Below are 17,237 nucleotides of genomic sequence, written 5' to 3' on the forward strand. Positions count from 1 at the left end.
CTTTTTTTTTTTTAATAAATATCCTTATATTTACTGGTAGGTACACTATATTGCAAAAAGAATAAATTCTGGGTATTTGCGTTTACAAGTTTATAGGCTTCTACTTTAAACTGATTTAAGTGTTCAACCTTAATGTGACTGTTTCAAGCACAAAATGAGAGTTTACTCAGTGACTTGAGTGCAGTCACATGAGTGTATAAGTGTACATTCTATGTTTGTTCAACTGAAATGTCAACAAAATGCATCATGTGTTTAAAGTCATGCCATGGTAATTACACCCATAAGGTACCCCGGTATATAATAAAATTTTTATTGACTGGATACAGCTTTTGCTGTCCTCAGCCTTGGTTGTATTGCTTACACGACCTTGCAAGCTTGGGCGCCTCCAGTCCCCCCCCCCATTAAACCATTAAAAATCATGGGGGGGGGGTATATTTAAAATCAATTCAAGCTAGACACCAAGGAAAAAAATATGCTTGCACGGTGTTGTAGGGAACACAATTTGGCACATTCCAATATCACATATTAAGTTAGTTTGATCAGAGTGAACTCAACCCACATTTTCAATTTTGCGATCGAACTAACCGTTTCTAATTCTATCTAACTGTGGCAAATTTGCAACCAGCATTTTCAACTTTCCAATTAACTTTTGCAACATTCCAAGACAATTTTCTGTCCTATTTTTCTACTTTCAGCAAACCTTTGTAATTTGACATTCAATTTTTGTTGACTTTTTACCTTACTTCTGCAACTTTGTAAACCAACATTTTCAACATCCCAGCTTTCAAACTGACTTTCTTGTTGGGTTTTGCAAATTTTTTGACTTTCCACTTTCTTGATTTCCTGGCTTATATTTTCAACTTTGCAACCAACTGTTCTGAATTTTCGCAATTCAACCAACATCTCTGACTCTCTAGCAAATTTGTGCAACTTTGGAAACGAACGTTTTCGATCCTTCACCAAAATTTTGTCTCCAGCTAAATTTCTTTGCCTATGCATGCAGCAAATACAGAGTTCAACTGAAAGGACTCTCCCACATGAAACTGTGAGGGCGCCAGACTTATGAAAAAAGGTCTGCAGTCTACTGCACTCATTTATATCTCGCACCCAAAGATAAATTAAGAGAGTTGAATACATTACCCGGTTAATATTACAACTTGTTTTCAACGTTGTAACTGCGGATCGCAAGTTAGCGGTGATTACTGAGTGTCATTTTTTTCAGACACTTACATCAGGAGTGAGAGTATATAATAAATTACATTTTAAAAAACATTTTTTTTTCCATTGAAAAAGAAAATGCAACAATGAAGATTGATAGAAAGGATTTTTATTGATAGAGTGCCATGATATTAAAATTAATTAAAAAAAAAACAATACAAAAAGTTTCACATGACAAAGTTTCAATAATACCATTAAATAACACTTAAAAACAAAAGGTAAATAAATTCCACCACTAGGTGGTGCTGCGACATTGGACGGTCTTAAAAATGATCAAATTTACATTCAAAACTATACAAATTAAAATCTATTTTTATTCTGTAGGTTTTTGCAGAGGAAATTGGTTATTCAAAATCAAAATTGTTAAAAGCATAATTAATTATCCTAGCTTCCTCTGTCTGTTTCTCCGCTTGGCTCTCCGAAGTGGAGTGACAGACGGATGAAGAACGCGATATAGTGAAAGTATAATTCATGTTAAAAAGAAATCGGCATATTTTCGAAGCGCAACTAATAATTTAGCGAGTAAAAAAAATGACAATATTATTATATAAACAATATATACATTACTGTTTCCACCTTTAGTGTATATTTTAACTTTAATAGCATTGTTTGGATGCAATGAACAGAATTTGCTACAATTTACATGATTTGTGCAAAATTTTAGAGAAAACTGCAATAACAGGTTTAGCAAAAAATTATGAGTGTCACTATTGAGGTCAAAGGTTATCAGAGTAATGATTTTTGTTGAGTTGAGAATATATATACAAGGCTGAATTTGATACAATAAAAAAAAACCTGTCGAAAAACAAGCTGCTCTCTGATTGATCTGACTGTAAGGTGTTGGGGCTGGGTAGCCAATCAGACACAGTCTTGTAAGTAGCATATAGATAAGGCAGAATTTTGATACATTGATAAAAACATGTAGAAAAACAAGCAGCTCTATGATTGGTCTGAATGTTAGGTGCCAGTGGTAGGCAGCCAATTATATTGACACACTTTAGTGGTGAGAAGGCTGGAACCATACTACTATCACTGCCATCACAGGCAACAATTGGAAAACCTGTTTGCACACTGTCATCAGACTCACCAGAAGGTGTGGTCAAAATTGGTTAGAATTCTCCAGAAATCCAATGCCAAATATATCAATCTTTGCAGTATTCAGTGTCACAACCTTGATTGGTCGCCCCCCCTGGTTTATCCATAGGACTGCTTCATTTGTATCTATAGAAACAAACCAACTTTTAGCAAGGGACGAACCAACTAATTAATTGGGGGTTAATGAAAAACAAGAAAATACTTACTTAAAAAAAAAGAAATTGTCACTGTAATTCACACATTTCTTACACAATGAAACAAAAATAAAGCAACTCAAGAAGAGGGAAGAAAAATACTTTGACTTTCGATGATTTGACTTTCGATGGTAATTCCAATACCAGCAAATGCATGCAAATGTTTATATTTCCTTCATTGTTTTGCTTGGATGGCCCAATAGTGATATTCTCTGTTAACACTCATGGCAGTCACTAACTTTCTTTAAGATTTAAACTGAATTTACTTGCTAGAAACAAAATTTAATGAGAAAGTGAATATTTTATGGAGGGGAATTAATACTCCCAAACCCACAGTGAACATTTTACTGAAGGGCTTTAGACCCCTTAAGTTACCATCAAAAAAGTGAGAAACTTAAGACCCCCTAAGTCACAATGAATATTTGACTGTAGGGACTTAAGGCCCCCTAAGTCATAGTGACTTTCAGTAAAAATTTTTCTCACAATCATCCAGGGATCATCGATGCAAACAATTTCTAGAGGTAAAAAATTATCTGGTTTAACCTTCCCTGGTTTTATTTCAGCACATTCAGATTTTTGCAAAAAAGAAATTGAAATGCTGGAAATAAAAATTAAGCATTTTAGGTCAAAAATCTGTGATCTCATTTTAATTAAAGTGTCTGTTCTGGTGAACACTGAAAAAGTTAACAAAATGTTCGCACGTTAATAAAATAAAGTGCTACATACATAGCTCAAGTTTGAATGTTGTATAAAACAAACCACATATTTGTCTTGTGACCCATTCCAGACATGACACAGTATGGCACTTCAACTGCATTGTTAACAGCTTAAAGCGAGAGGATCGTCACCTGCGCTTGTGCGAGAATCGAGTTCCAAGCAACGATGGGAAAATGCAAAGGCTCATGGGAAGATGCTTGTTGTAAACAACAACACGCTATGGCCGTTTGCCGCATGCGCAGGTGACAACTCCACGGCTTTAATTTTCACATCTACGAAATTTGTAAATTTTCAGTAATTCTCGAAATTTTTCTTGTGTGAAATTAAAGCAGTTCACAGTATTTAAGAGAAATTGCAGACGTTTTATGATTCGGCTTCCACCGCTGTAAAACTGTGAGTAGTTGACTGCAATGGTGACCTTGCAACGACCTTCGTGATGTGACCTATTGGTGTATCCGTTGGCAACGGTGTCGGTTCTACGGAAGATCCAGGAGGAGTGTTCGGTGATGATGCTTGATGTACCGGTGTAATTGGGGTTTCTGATGAGAAAGAACAAAGATGAGAAAATTTATCCATTGACCATCAAAATTGGTTGCAACATTTTGCATTTTGATTACTTTTTCACATTAATTTGGGACCAAACGGACATAATTCCCCATTGATGACAGGTATTGATTTAAATTTTTGAAAAAATATGCAGGTTTTATTTTGTGAATGATAACGAAATTAGCACTGCATGAAAGGCATATTCACCAATTTGACATCTCAGAACAGAACACTAGAGGGCGCAATTTGCAGGAACTGTATTTTCATGTATTTTAACAAAAATTTCTTAATGAGCATAATTTCCAATCATCCACTGATCCTGATCAAAATATTTTTTTTCTTTTCAATTATGATAAATTATTATAAATTATGATAAACATTATGCGGGTTATTTTTATGAATTGTGACTTTGGTAAATTCAACATTTTATTTAGGTCTTTGTCTTAACACACACTTGAGGTGTTAAATTATGAACATTTCTAGCAACGAATTTTTTAATAACTGTTTATAGTATAATTCATTCTTTGAAGAACAACAATGTCAGCCTCCTTCTCATTTCACAAAATCAAAATGCATAATTTTATTCAGAATTTTTCAAAATTTTTGAATCAAGATGTACATTTTTTGAAAATTCTGACCGAGAACTATAGCCAATTAAATAATATTTGTAGAGTCACAACACCAGCGGAGGAAAGGAGGAAGAATTATGATGTTAAAAATTATTCTGAGTATTCAAATAGTTATTATTCATTGTACTTACCGATAAGGGAAGGAGTAATGGAGACTGACTTACTCCGTCCGCTGCTAGCACTTGACTTGGCATGGGGCCGTCGAAGACCGCCCTCTTGTGATGGAACTTTTATCGTTTTTTAAAAAATAATTTACCATAATATCATAAAAGTTTGCAAAAATTAAAGAAAAACATCTTCGTACCCGAGTGGATGGTCTCTGAGTAGACTTGCTAGCATGGATGGACGCTGGCGTTGGTGCTGGTACCGTATTCATAGGTGTGCCCTCACGTAGTGGGGTCATTGTCCTACTAATCATTTTAGGGGGTCTGTAATTGTTACTTATTTTACCAGTATACTTGGAAAGATAACCCCTGAAAATAAAGCAAAAATGAAAATTACGTAAGTCTTTCAAATTTTAACTTGCAGTGACAACGATCAAAGCGAGCACTGTAAATATTGAACGACAGAATATATCAATTCAAAACAGTGACGATAGATCTGATTTTTTTTTTCCACTCATTAAATTTTCAACAAGGCATCTAGATATGTCATTTTTTGCTGTTCTTTTAAATTTGTGGAAAAAAATCAGTGAAAACAAACTCCATACATAACACCCAAAAAGTCTTTTCAGCAAAAATTGAATTGAAATTGAATCTTTCATACACTAAACAGCCCTTTATGATTACTATAAAATATTTTAGCTGGAATTAATTTTTGCTAAAATATTTTTATGGGTGTTTTGTATGAAAATTAATTTCACTGATTTTTGATGAGTTGAATGTAAAATATAGAAAAAAGGTATATTCTCTGGATTTTATTTTTACTGAATAACTCATTCACCAAAAAGAGCGAAAATAAAGTATTTTACAGTTTATCCAAGAATATTGTGAAACAGCAAATTATGTAACTCTAGAGGGCACTAGACACAGCAATACGACAAATGCTCCTAAACGCTATGATCACTGTTTACATAATAATAACAAGCAGCCTGTCAGCTGAGATAGCTCCGCTGTTAGCAATGCACATTTCAATTAAAGAACATTAGAAAATGAACAATATGTATAGTATCAAAGCAACCAGCTTGCTGTTTTCAACAAGAATTCAAAAATATCACTTTTTACCAAAAATTACAAAAATAATAATTGAAGATATCACCACAAAATTAACAAATCTGAAAGAAGTCCACATGTAGTACCTATATATGTAATATAAAATCAATCAGACTTGTGTTTTTTTAAAAGAAGTTGAAAATATCACTTTTTACCAAAAATATTCACCAAAATTAGAAAATTGAAGATATCATCATGAAACAAACAAATCTGAGAGAGGTCTACCCAAGGTACATATACACCAAGTATCAAAGCATTCAGGCTTGTAGTTTTCAAGAAGAAGTTGAAAAAGTAAAACATTGTCATGGACAACGAGGGACAATCACTCATATGATAAGCTCCGCTCGACAAAGTCAACAGTGGAGCTAAAATAAAGTGAGGAAAAGTCAACTTACTTTCCTTTCCATTAATAAATAGGTTTGATTAGAAATATTCCGGATTCTTCCTCTATCATTGAGAGCGTATCCATAAGTATGTGCGCTAGTCGTAATCTTTCTTCTCCCATTTCATCCATTCTGTCGTTCCATCGCTGTGCTCTCTGGTGAAAACAAAATGGCGGTCAGATTAAGAAAAGGCAATATTTATGCAACAAAAATTTTTATCATATTTTCAGGGACATATAATTTTGTTATTGTTATTTCATTTTCATTTTTTAAATCAACAATATATCTAGCAGTGAGAATAATGGACATTGAAAGGCCTGTGTAAAAGAATATTGTTTTTTTTCAAGTGTTGCTGTCAACGGCTCTCAACAAGTTCTGGTACAGTTGTTTTTATTGGTTTTTACGTCCCAAATTAGATAGCAGGACTACAAATATTACAGCAGATATTGCATGCCACAGTTACAAATATACGTTGTATATGTGTAGATTTTAACAACAAAAAGTTAAATAGACAAATCGAAAATATGTAATGCAGTACCAATAGATAGGGATTAAAGACATTTTCAATTATTTTTGTATTTTTTTGTAAGGTTGAGAAAAAAAAATATCTCTGTTTCTAGTTTCCATGCACATCATTTTGAACTATGCGCCTCAGACGTTTTTTTTTTCCTTCTAAAACATTCCAAAATGCGCTTGTACTCGCACTTGACACAAATTTCCCCATTTTAGCTCAGTAATCAAAAAGAAAAAAGAAACGTCTTGCCACCTCATTTTAACATTTCCATGAAACAAGAGCAGAGGATTTTTTTTCCCTGCCTTAATTTATGTTTTAATTTTGAGCTATTTGTACATATTATTTCCCATCGTCTGCCGATTTTGATCCATTCTATGGCAAAAGTTGACCAATGCTTTTAAAAGGTTAAAGCGCGGTGGTCGTCGCCCAGCGCACGTTCGAATTTCATGTAAACATACAATGTATTTTACACGCGTTGTATCCGTCGCTTTGAGTCCCATATCGAACAGGACGTGGCACGATGACCACCGGCCTTTTCGACATTCAGCAAAACATGTCGCCCTTTAAATGTGTTGTTGTTCAATTCAGATTACGATAGTTTTCAGTAACAGTGAATAAATTTAAACTGTAATGACCTTCATTTCATAGTAAATACATCTAATGAATTAATGAACTTTGAACTTGTATTCCCATAATTCCATGCTGCAATCCCAGGGATTGAGGAATGTCAGTTTAATATGTTTTACAACTTTTACCACTTACTGTGTTTTGTAATGCCTCCATTTTGTCCAATAAATTAAACACATCGTCATCTAAGTTCTGACGTACGCCCTCTGGAAGAAAAAAAAAACGGAACAAAAATATTGACGATTACTGATGTTACAAAGTTAAAACAAGCATGACATCTTGGGAATGACATTCCTGGGAAATATGACATACCAGGGCAAGGTGTCCATGAGGTATATGGCATCATAGAGTATGCCGTCCGAGGGCCATGGTGTTTTGTTTCTAGGACATGGTGTTCGGGGGGTAAGGTGTCATAAAGGAATGACACTCAATTCACCTTTCCAATGACTTGTGATTGATAAATTTCTACTGTACCATCAAAATGACGTAGATTGGATGAAATAAGTTGTTTATCATTTAGAATTTAGAAAATGTCTAAAAAGTAAATATTTTTATTTATCACTGATTGAAACAATATTGATGCACAGTGAACGGTGTTTGTAAATACACCAATAAGTTACAGAAGCCCTCTGTTGCTAAACGGTGTGGTGTGTTGGATACATTAGTGATATATGCTAATACACAACATGGTAGGCCACAAGCTAACTTTTTCAACACCAATTCCCTCTTTTCATCAAAATTCATAAAATAGTCGTATTTATAGTCTTGCACTTTCCTTCAGAAGATTGGGACAAAAATAGACAATTTTTTGAGTAAGAACTGAAAATTGAATAAAATTTTGTCTGTCGGCTCCAAAATCCAAGTTCATTTCAAGAAATGTTGAAGAATATAAGAAAAAGTGCCGAAAAATTCGGGCGAGAAAGTCTGGAGGTGAAATAGGCAATTTTTTTGAGTAATAACTGAAAATTTAAAAAAAAAATTGTCTGTCGGCTCCAAAATTCAAGTTCATTTCAAGAAATGTTGAAGAATATAAGAAAAAGTCCAGAAAAATTCGAGCGAGAAAGTCTGGAGGTAAAAAGGTTAAGGACAACGTCACACATGATACCCTACGGTCGTTTAACTTCTCCGGTATGATAAGCAAAAATTAAATATATTATAATATTTTTACGACATGTATTGGTCAAATGAATCCTAAACTAGATTTGTGATGTCACTGAAAGCCCAAATATGGGCAATAATAATCTCATTTACGCATACCTTCTATTTGTTTCATCTGTACATGGTGCGTATATTTTTTAACGAGATGAACTAATCGTTGTGACGGCAAATCAACGTACTGCTCCATCGCATCCACTGCATTGTTGTAAACCTCACTCTGTACCTTCTCAGATGCCACGCCTTTCTTAAGAGCACGCTGGTTACGTTCCCAGTCCAACCGTGTGAACATAATGGCCGAATCCTGCTCACGACTTGGTAAGTTTGAACCATAACGTCCGGCGGTTGCGGCAGCTGCATTCAATTCACGTTGTAGTTCAGTTATCATGTCCTGCATCTCCATCATAACAACAGCATTATGACTAAAAAAAAAAACAATTAAAAAACATTTCAAACATGGCTATAATTATAATATTATTATACATCTGTCACCGTAACGCCATAAGTTACAGCGTGCCGTAATTTTGCGATATTTTACGGGGTATTTTCATCCTATCATATTAGGAAATGCGAATTCCAAATATGGAATGATTATGCGTGTAAGTGTCCTCTAATAATAAAAACAAACATGGCTGCCACCAGGGTTTGACTGGACTCCATACAAAGAAGTTCGCTGATTCTGTTCTAAATATTTTAGATTTCAGCATTCCCATGATGTATCCTTGGTAGGAAAAGATGTATAATAATTATGAAGGTTATTATGAAGATACCTCAAAGTATGCACTCAGACAGTACTCTGCCGCATCAACCTCTGTCTTCGTGCATACTTTGAGGTAACCTCGTAATAACCTTATATTATTTTTATATTGTGCATATATTCGTAGCATATTTACACATGTAACTTTCAAAAGTATTTTTATGGAGGGTTTGAAAGATTGCAGGATGACATTTTGAGTTTTTCAGAGCATGATTTTTCCAGTTTTTTATATCAGATCAGTTCTTTCCTAGATTCACTAATTTGCAATCAAATTTCTAGAAATGTGGGTTTCTCTTGGGATTTCGTGATCATCTCACAATTCATGTGATTTCATCAATTCTCGCGAGATCTTCATCTTATATCACACCCCTTGCTTACCCTTATCTCATAAACCCTTGGTTTACAATATGTTAATTAGTGTCAATTATTCAAGATTTGGAGAAACACTTACCCGGTACTTCAACTGTTCTTCATATTCCTTTTTGTCTCGTTTCTTCTCATCTTTACTGTAATGACAAACATAAACACAAGATGCATTAATATAAATACAAAATACTTTTCTAAAAAAAAGGTAAATGTATTTTACATGAATAATCATAATATGGAATCCTTAACCAACTCCACACAAGAGGGCGCCATTTTTCTAAGAAAAAATGACGGAATTTATTTTGATCAAAATTTGAAAGGGAAAACTGATTCGCTAATTCAAGATGTCGCTAATGACTTTATTATAAATTCAAAATGGCCGCCAAACGTCTTCTTTTCTCCACCGTACTGACATGATGGATACACATTATTGAAAAGTAAATTAACACAAAAAAATAAACGTACTCATTGTGGTCATTATTTCAATGAAAATAAATAAATTAAAGTGATACTAATATATTATTACGGAAATTAGTAGTAATTAGTAATTTTTGAGTCCCAATATAAAAGGTCAATATTCTGGATGTAACGCAGCAACGATACCGGCTTTTTAAATCGCTGTTGAATCAGTTTTTTTATGATTGCAAACAAAATCAAATTACACTTAACAGTTTTTCTTTGTTTTTATGGATATGATAACTGCGTATTTGTTTTGATGCGTGACAGACAAGTATTGTGAAAACAGGAAATCAACAATGACAAGAGAGATTCGCTCAATCAACATTTCACTATTACGTCATTTTACCACAATTTGCTAAAATTGCATGTCGCTTTTTCAACATGTTTTACAGTATGTTGTGGGAAGTGGCAAAAGATTTTTTATAAGACACAAATCGGCTAGTTCCATAACAAATTTGAAAACCAATATTCACAAATAATAACTTTTTTTGTCTGTTCAGTTCAACAAAATTGATGATGAAATTTGAAAAAAAGTTCCGAAATATTGTAGAAATATTTTTGGCAGGAAAAACATTAAGGACTATCACAATGAATGTTAAAATGGCAATATTTCAACTTTTTGGCAACTTTTACAAGAAATACTGTATATACTTTATTTTAGCTGCTATTTATTTTCTCTGAAAAGACTTTTAGGCTGTTTTGTATGGAGTTTATTTTCATGAGTTTTGATGAGTTGAAAAATATAGAAAAAAACCATATATTCGGTCGATTTCATTTTCACTGAATCATTTTTTCAGCGAAAATAGCAAAATTAGTTCCAAGCAAAAATAACGTATTTTACAGTATATCCAAGAAAATTATGTAACAGCAAATTATTAAAATATAACTCTGACACCAGAGGGCGCAGTGCGGGTGCAGTACATTTCAACTTACAGTTTACTGAGTGCATCTTGTAAATCCCTCACTACAAGTTCTGTCATGGAGGACATGTTGCTTTCTTCTCGATGTACAGACTGCGTATCGGCCGACATTGTTGGCTGTGAATGCTGTGTTGTCAGCGTCTGATTGGTCATTCCACGTGATCCCAGCGACGACACTCGTGGATCCTGTTTTCGAACACTCACAACACGTATTGGATAATTAGTCTCTGAATTATCACTATTCGTATCGTTGCCATTAACATCTGATTACGCTCCGTGCAGACAGATAACTGCAAACTTGGTTTCTGAGTCATTGTCTCGTCGGCCAATAAAAACTAGACTGACGAGACCAACCAGTTCGGGTCAGTCGCCGGGCAGTTTCAGATAAATTCTTCCTGCCAGGCTGTCTAGCCGGTGCCGTCTTTGCGCGGCCGCCATGAAATGCGCACTTCCGTCCAGAGCACACCAACATAACTGAAGATTTCAAAATTAATAATACGAAACTTTGTATCTAAGTAAGCCTTCCAGTGTTACAGCCGTGTAACCATGTTGTGTTCGTTTTGTCGTCTACATGCCGATTATTCTATGTAGTACATATCTAATAACAACATATACTCCTAAAAGACAGTTAGTTTTTATGACGCCCCATTGCGGCCTTTGAGTATGCATACTATAATAGGCGAGGCCATACAAAACAAATGTATTGTTATGCGAATCATCATGGTGTGAATTTTATGTGGTGATTTTTAGAGATGTCTGTGACTTCATTCGATTTGTGACATTTTTATGGGATTATGGGAAAAATATATCATTATATGTTTTGTAATTCTCAAAGCAACACAATTTTTTGTAGTTTTGATAGAAATTGAATTTAGGAGCAGTTTTGTGAATTAAAATTATTTCATTATCAAGGCTTGATCTTTGGAGTTGAGAAAGCTCCCTTTTTCAAGGCCAAAATTTGATAAAACTGCCTTGGTGGTATATATGTAGAAATAAAATAGGGTATGTTTGTAATTTTTAGAAGGGCATCAAGGCAAACTTTGAGAACATTTCATGACCTCTAAAGGTCACACATCCTGGTACTTTCGTAGAGATGAAAATCAAAAAAGTTTTCATTTTAATTTATTTTATTGATATTTTATTGATTTCCTAGACTTAACTATCTGTTTTAGCGACTAGAGTAAAATATTAGTGTAAGAAATAGAAATATTTCTGTTAGGAGCACATTAATATGCCACAATTTTGTATGTTTGTGATGATGTCATACCAACGAAAGTACCAGGATGTGTGACCTTTAGTGTTCATGAAAATGGTCTATTTTTAATACCTTTGATTCCTCTACGATGTTCAAGTCATAATTTTTCTCATTTTGGTGCAAAATTGCGCATGTTTTGTTGTATTTCTAGTTTTGTTTTGATAACTCACAGTGACAAAAGAACAAAAGAACAGTACGGTAATATTGCAGTAAGAGACACCGTTTTGCTAACAATATAGCTAACAATGTAACCATTTCTTTCTGTGGCAACACTTTGTGGAATTTATTTTGTTATGTTAGCAAAACAGTGTTTCATATTTCCATATTGTAGTTTCATTTTTTGTTTGCGGTCACAGTCATTCTTTGTTTATTTTAGACCAGATGGAAATGATTTTTTCATTATCTAAAGGTCTTGATAGAAATTTTTGAAAAATTGATAAAATTTTATTAAAAGTTTATTTTGTGAAACATAACCAAAAGTTTAATTTGGTGTTTGAAACTATTTCACAACCTGCGTCCACTGCACAAGGACTTGACATCTTGTAAACAACTTAACCCCTATAAAACACAACAAAAGGCTAGAATTTTATCTCCCAAAATGAAACACAAAAGTACTTTTGTTGCAATTAATTGTTTCCATTCAGCTACATTTTATTACACTGTCCTTACAATGTAGCTGAAATGACCTTACACTTTCACTGACTGTGACATTAAATGTCACATGATCTATTCCAAGACTTTTGATTGGAGGATAGTTAATTAATATTCAATACCTGAGAAAACCAAGAAGTAACACCTTCATGTAAATTTTCTGTTTGACATTAAACTGCATTTGATGCAAAATATTTTTCAAAACATTTTATTTTATCACGAGACATGTAGGTGTGTGGTAGCAGAGACTGTTATGACAACCACATTGCCATGGCGATTGATGAATATCAAATGCTCTCCACTTTTACTGACACAATTATGCATGCTAATATTCTAGGAATATTCATCAGATTATGGTAATACTGCAGAGGTTGAACATCACAGAGGAATCAAATGCAATAAGCTCCTTTCATGACCCCTAAAGGTCACACATCCTGGTACTTTGTTAGTATGACATCATCACTAACAAAAGATTTTTACACAAGTAACTGAAACAAATACTCAAGTCTTGGAAATTGTGCTGAAAAATCGATAAAATAAACCCATTTTTGATTTTTATACTGACGAAAAAACCAGGATGTGTGACCTTTAGAGGTCATGAAAATGAAATATTACAACTGTTTGAATGATTGAATATTCCTGGTTGAAATTTTGACAAAATTATTTTTTTTGGATAATTTCTTGATTTTAGGCATAATTCCCCATTTCTGTTGACTACATTCAAGCAACAAATAAATGTGCTCCCAGGGATACCACAGTCAAAGCTACAAGTCAATAGGATTGTTGAGTGTTATGTGGGTTTGTTTTCATGATTAGTGCTCAACCCAGAACTTTAATAATGCAACAAAACAGATTTTCACGCCAACTAAGGTTACATAATCCGTTTAAATACTTACGAATTCATTGTTGATAAGGGAAGACAGAATTTCTGATATTTCACGTAAAACTAGAACAAAAAAAAACAAAACAATCATTTACTACTTTGCAATTAACAAGACAACAATTGAGGGAATCAATAATTAGTAACCATGACAACAGACTAGCGAAAATAAAGCGGTTAACAGTATGGACAATGATGAGTGATTTTCCGTTCACTGTAAGACCTCGCGTAATGCCCGAAGGACGTGGATGAGGCGTCTGCCACATAAAACAAATGATTAGTTTTTGAACTTTAATTTCTCTTTCTTATTGTTCAACGTCGAAATATGGCGTTGAGATACCTTTACTTCATCAATATTGTCCATCATCAAATGTATATAGCACATTAGTAGGTGTGTAAAAACTCAAAACAATATTTTCGCATTTGTTGAATCTTTGACTAGTTTTTACGCTTGATTTCATGGATAAAACGAGATCTTGCGGTGAACAGAAAATGATATATTGAGGGAATCAAAGAGTAACCATGGCAACAACAAAGCAAAATTGAAGTGATTTACAGTATAAATCATGAAAATCTAGAATTAAAAACAGATTAGATTATCTGATTTGACTCACTTTTATGGACGTCTTGGCTCATCTCAGTGATTTGCAAATGAACCGTTCTGTCTTTGTCGAACTCGACATTGGACGCCGTGTCCTGAAGCTGCTCAGCGTGGGACATCAATTCTACAGCGATAAATGTGACAGAAAATCATAAATCAGTTGGTTGTCATAGAAACAGTTATAGCCATATAATGAAAAAAGTGTTTAAATATAAACATCACTATGACTCCATAAACACAGATTTTTCTACTTTTTAGTCTACAGTTTATTGTTTACCTTGTTTAAATTTTCAAAAAATTAGAAAAAAAAATATGCTGGATTATTCTGTGACAAAAGGTGACAAAAGTTGATCTTGATGTTACAAGGGTTAAAGTTCAAAGGTTAATTGATATGATGCATACCTTTTTCTGTGAGTATTTTGACAAGCTCATCTCTGAAGTCCGTCACTGTCTGGTAAGTTTTCAAATACTCCTGTACAACAGGATGGCCAGATATTGAGACAGATCTCCTGAAATAGACAAATAAAAGATATTATTAAAAAGTGTTCAGATTTCAGGTGGGCAAAGCAAATGAACTTGAACTACAATAAGACTTTTGACATGAATTCCTGTATTTAAGTTTATCTATACTGGTTTCTGGGAAATGGATAACCAAATATGGAAAATGGGTATCAAAATATGGACAAGAGGTACCCAAACATGGACAAGGGGTACCCAAACATAGACAAGGGATACTGAAATATGGACTACGGGTACCTATATATGAACAATAGTTGCCCAAATATGAACAAAGGATGCCCAAATATGAGCAATGATTGCTCAAATATGAACAAAGGATGCCCAAATATGGGCAATGGTTGCCCAAATATGAACAAAGGATGCCCAAATATGGGCAATGATTGCTCAAATAAGAACAATAGTTGCTCAACTATTAACAATAGTTGCCCATATATGGACAATGGTTGCCCAAATATGAACAATAGATTCCCAAATATGGGCAATGGTTACCCAAATACAGACAATGATTACTCAAATATTACCAATGACTGCCCATATACAGACACTGGTTGCCCAAATATGGGCAATGGTTTAATTAATTAGTTAGACTCACCTGGATGATGCAGCACTGCCAACTGTCATGGGTGATGTTGTGGCATCAATGTGATCAACAGAAGCTGGAAATAAACAACAACAAGTAAACAACCATGGAATCAAACAATGCAACAACAGTATTAACATTTTACAAAGATTTTATGTAGCCAGACTTAAATGCTAGAAGGTTAATAAAAAATACCTTTAAAAGACTTTACCCCTTTGAAATATTTTAAAACAATTGGAAATTGTGCAAAAAAAAAATATCTGACTCCAAAATTATCATCAAAATAAATTCATAAAAATCAATTACCCACCCTCTCCCACCCCCCAAAACCAAAAAATTACATTTTCTGACCCTCTATAATAACATGAGTCTATCTCTAAGGAGTACCTATTTTTAGCCCTGTACTTTTATGGATCATACCATAATTTTTCGGGTAAGTCAACTACACAAATTGATGAGATTATTTCACTGGAAATATACTTTTAACAAACAATAACAATAACAATACATCCACAGTACCACAATCTATAGATGAGAACAGAATGACATCAAAACACTACCATACAAGAGCACCCTCTATGGGTAGAAATGACCAAGAACGCATTATATACAGTGGTCCCTCTAACAGAACTGAATTTGTATCCTGAGTCAAAATAGAATCCCAAAATCAAATTTAGTCTACTGTAAAATGATTAATTTTCACTGGGTTTAAATTTCACTGATTTAGAATTTCAGGCATATTCAGTCAGTTTTAAATTCACGGTTTTATCATTTACATAATGCTAAATTTGACATATTCACTGGGTTTTAATTTAGCGCATTTTCCAGTCATCGAAATAAGCAAAATTAAAACCAAATGAATAATTAACCCCTTTACAGTATTTATTGACTGCTGGGGAGGTTGGTCAGACAGTGGAAATTGTATTTGAATGTGTCAGTGATTTGAGAAACAAACAAAAATGTTGTGAACCCTGATTTTATTTGTTATTTACACTTATATCTGAAAATTACAAATTCTATAACTATAGTGAGATGTTCAAGTTCACTTTCAATGTATGATTTTTTGTCAATGACTCACCAGTGAATTAACATAAATAGTTGCATTACAGCAAATACTTGTACATCGGTGGAGAATCATATTGACGTAGAGGGCACACTGATTACATATTACATAATACATAGAAAGTACTACAATTTATAAATAAATTTCGACACCACTTGACAAAACATGAACAACGGTTTCAAACACTAATAAACAAAAGCGCCCTCTATGGGAAGGTAAATTATAAAAAGTGCCCTCTATAGGAAGAAATGACCACCACATACTCATAATAAATACGAGTATACAGTTCTACAATCTATAGACATCACCACAATGTGAAGACAACAGAAAGTGCCCTCTATGGGCAAAAAATTATAAACAGCGCTCTCTGTGGGCAATAATGACCACCACATACTCATAACAAATATACAGTACTACAATCTATAGACACAATAGGAAGAGAATAGAAAGTGCCCTCTATGGCCAGAGATTACCGTTACATACCCATAATACCCTTTGATGTTAATTTCACCAGCTCCACGTAGTCACTGTCGCTATTACCCTGGAGACTAGCTGTGTGACTATCGTAACTATTCATATCACTATCGCTAATATCTAAAAACTGACTGAGTGTTGACGTATCGCTGTCACTGAGACTGGGCGTGACGTCACTAGACATGGTGTCACTAAAATAAGTGTGAGTGGAATATATCATTCTGTGTGGAGGGGTGGAAGGTTGATACAGTGGAGGAGAAGAATTATCAGAAGCTGAAAGATATTTAAAAGAAAAGTGAGCAATGTGCTTGGAAAGAAAATGAAAGAATTAAGATGCATATCATGATAACCCTGGTATGGTGTTCTTTGAGTAAATTGACAATTTAGAGGTCATTATTCAAATTATACGCAAATTATTAAACT

The 17,237-nt window shown here is 33.9% G+C and overlaps 1 protein-coding gene, 1 long non-coding RNA gene and 1 pseudogene across 3 annotated transcripts in view; all 3 read right to left on the reverse strand.

Annotated features, from left to right (window-relative positions):
* Positions 1-1,311: 1,311 nt before the first annotated feature.
* Positions 1,312-4,866, reverse strand: LOC146729927 (uncharacterized). The gene is made up of 2 exons (XM_085494631.1): positions 4,704-4,866; positions 1,312-3,763 (listed from the first exon to the last, which is right to left on the reverse strand). Exons 1-2 carry the CDS (start codon positions 4,736-4,738, stop codon positions 3,484-3,486), a joined length of 315 nt encoding a protein of 104 aa, XP_085350757.1. The 5' UTR covers positions 4,739-4,866; the 3' UTR covers positions 1,312-3,483.
* Positions 4,867-6,114: 1,248 nt separating this feature from the next.
* On the reverse strand, positions 6,115-7,260 carry LOC146729928 (uncharacterized). Its single transcript, XR_014927970.1, has 2 exons — positions 7,143-7,260; positions 6,115-6,148 (listed from the first exon to the last, which is right to left on the reverse strand). It is a non-coding gene; the product is annotated as an uncharacterized LOC146729928 (long non-coding RNA).
* Positions 7,261-8,587: 1,327 nt separating this feature from the next.
* The window catches only part of LOC146729929 (uncharacterized), a 50,967-nt pseudogene continuing 42,317 nt past the window's right edge, over positions 8,588-17,237 (reverse strand). Inside the window, exons 12-18 of the transcript XR_014927969.1 lie at positions 15,290-15,353; positions 14,581-14,687; positions 14,192-14,302; positions 13,594-13,643; positions 10,805-10,977; positions 9,498-9,552; positions 8,588-8,711 (exon numbers count right to left, since the gene is read on the reverse strand). The product of XR_014927969.1 is annotated as an uncharacterized LOC146729929 (transcript). The remainder of the gene's footprint in view (positions 8,712-9,497; positions 9,553-10,804; positions 10,978-13,593; positions 13,644-14,191; positions 14,303-14,580; positions 14,688-15,289; positions 15,354-17,237) is intronic.

This window comes from Saccoglossus kowalevskii, chromosome 20 (assembly GCF_978046115.1).
Source record: "Saccoglossus kowalevskii chromosome 20, keSacKowa6.1, whole genome shotgun sequence".
Taxonomy (NCBI): domain Eukaryota; kingdom Metazoa; phylum Hemichordata; class Enteropneusta; family Harrimaniidae; genus Saccoglossus; species Saccoglossus kowalevskii.

What these genes read in the sequence shown, in the direction of transcription:
- LOC146729927 (XM_085494631.1), bottom strand. Translation starts at nt 4,738, where the DNA reads ATGCTAGCAAGTCTACTCAGAGACCATCCACTCGG. An exon ending in CTCAGAGACCATCCACTCGG is followed by an intron (nt 3,764 to 4,703) that starts GTACGAAGATGT and finishes CTTTCTCATCAG; the next exon opens with AAACCCCAATTACACCGGTA.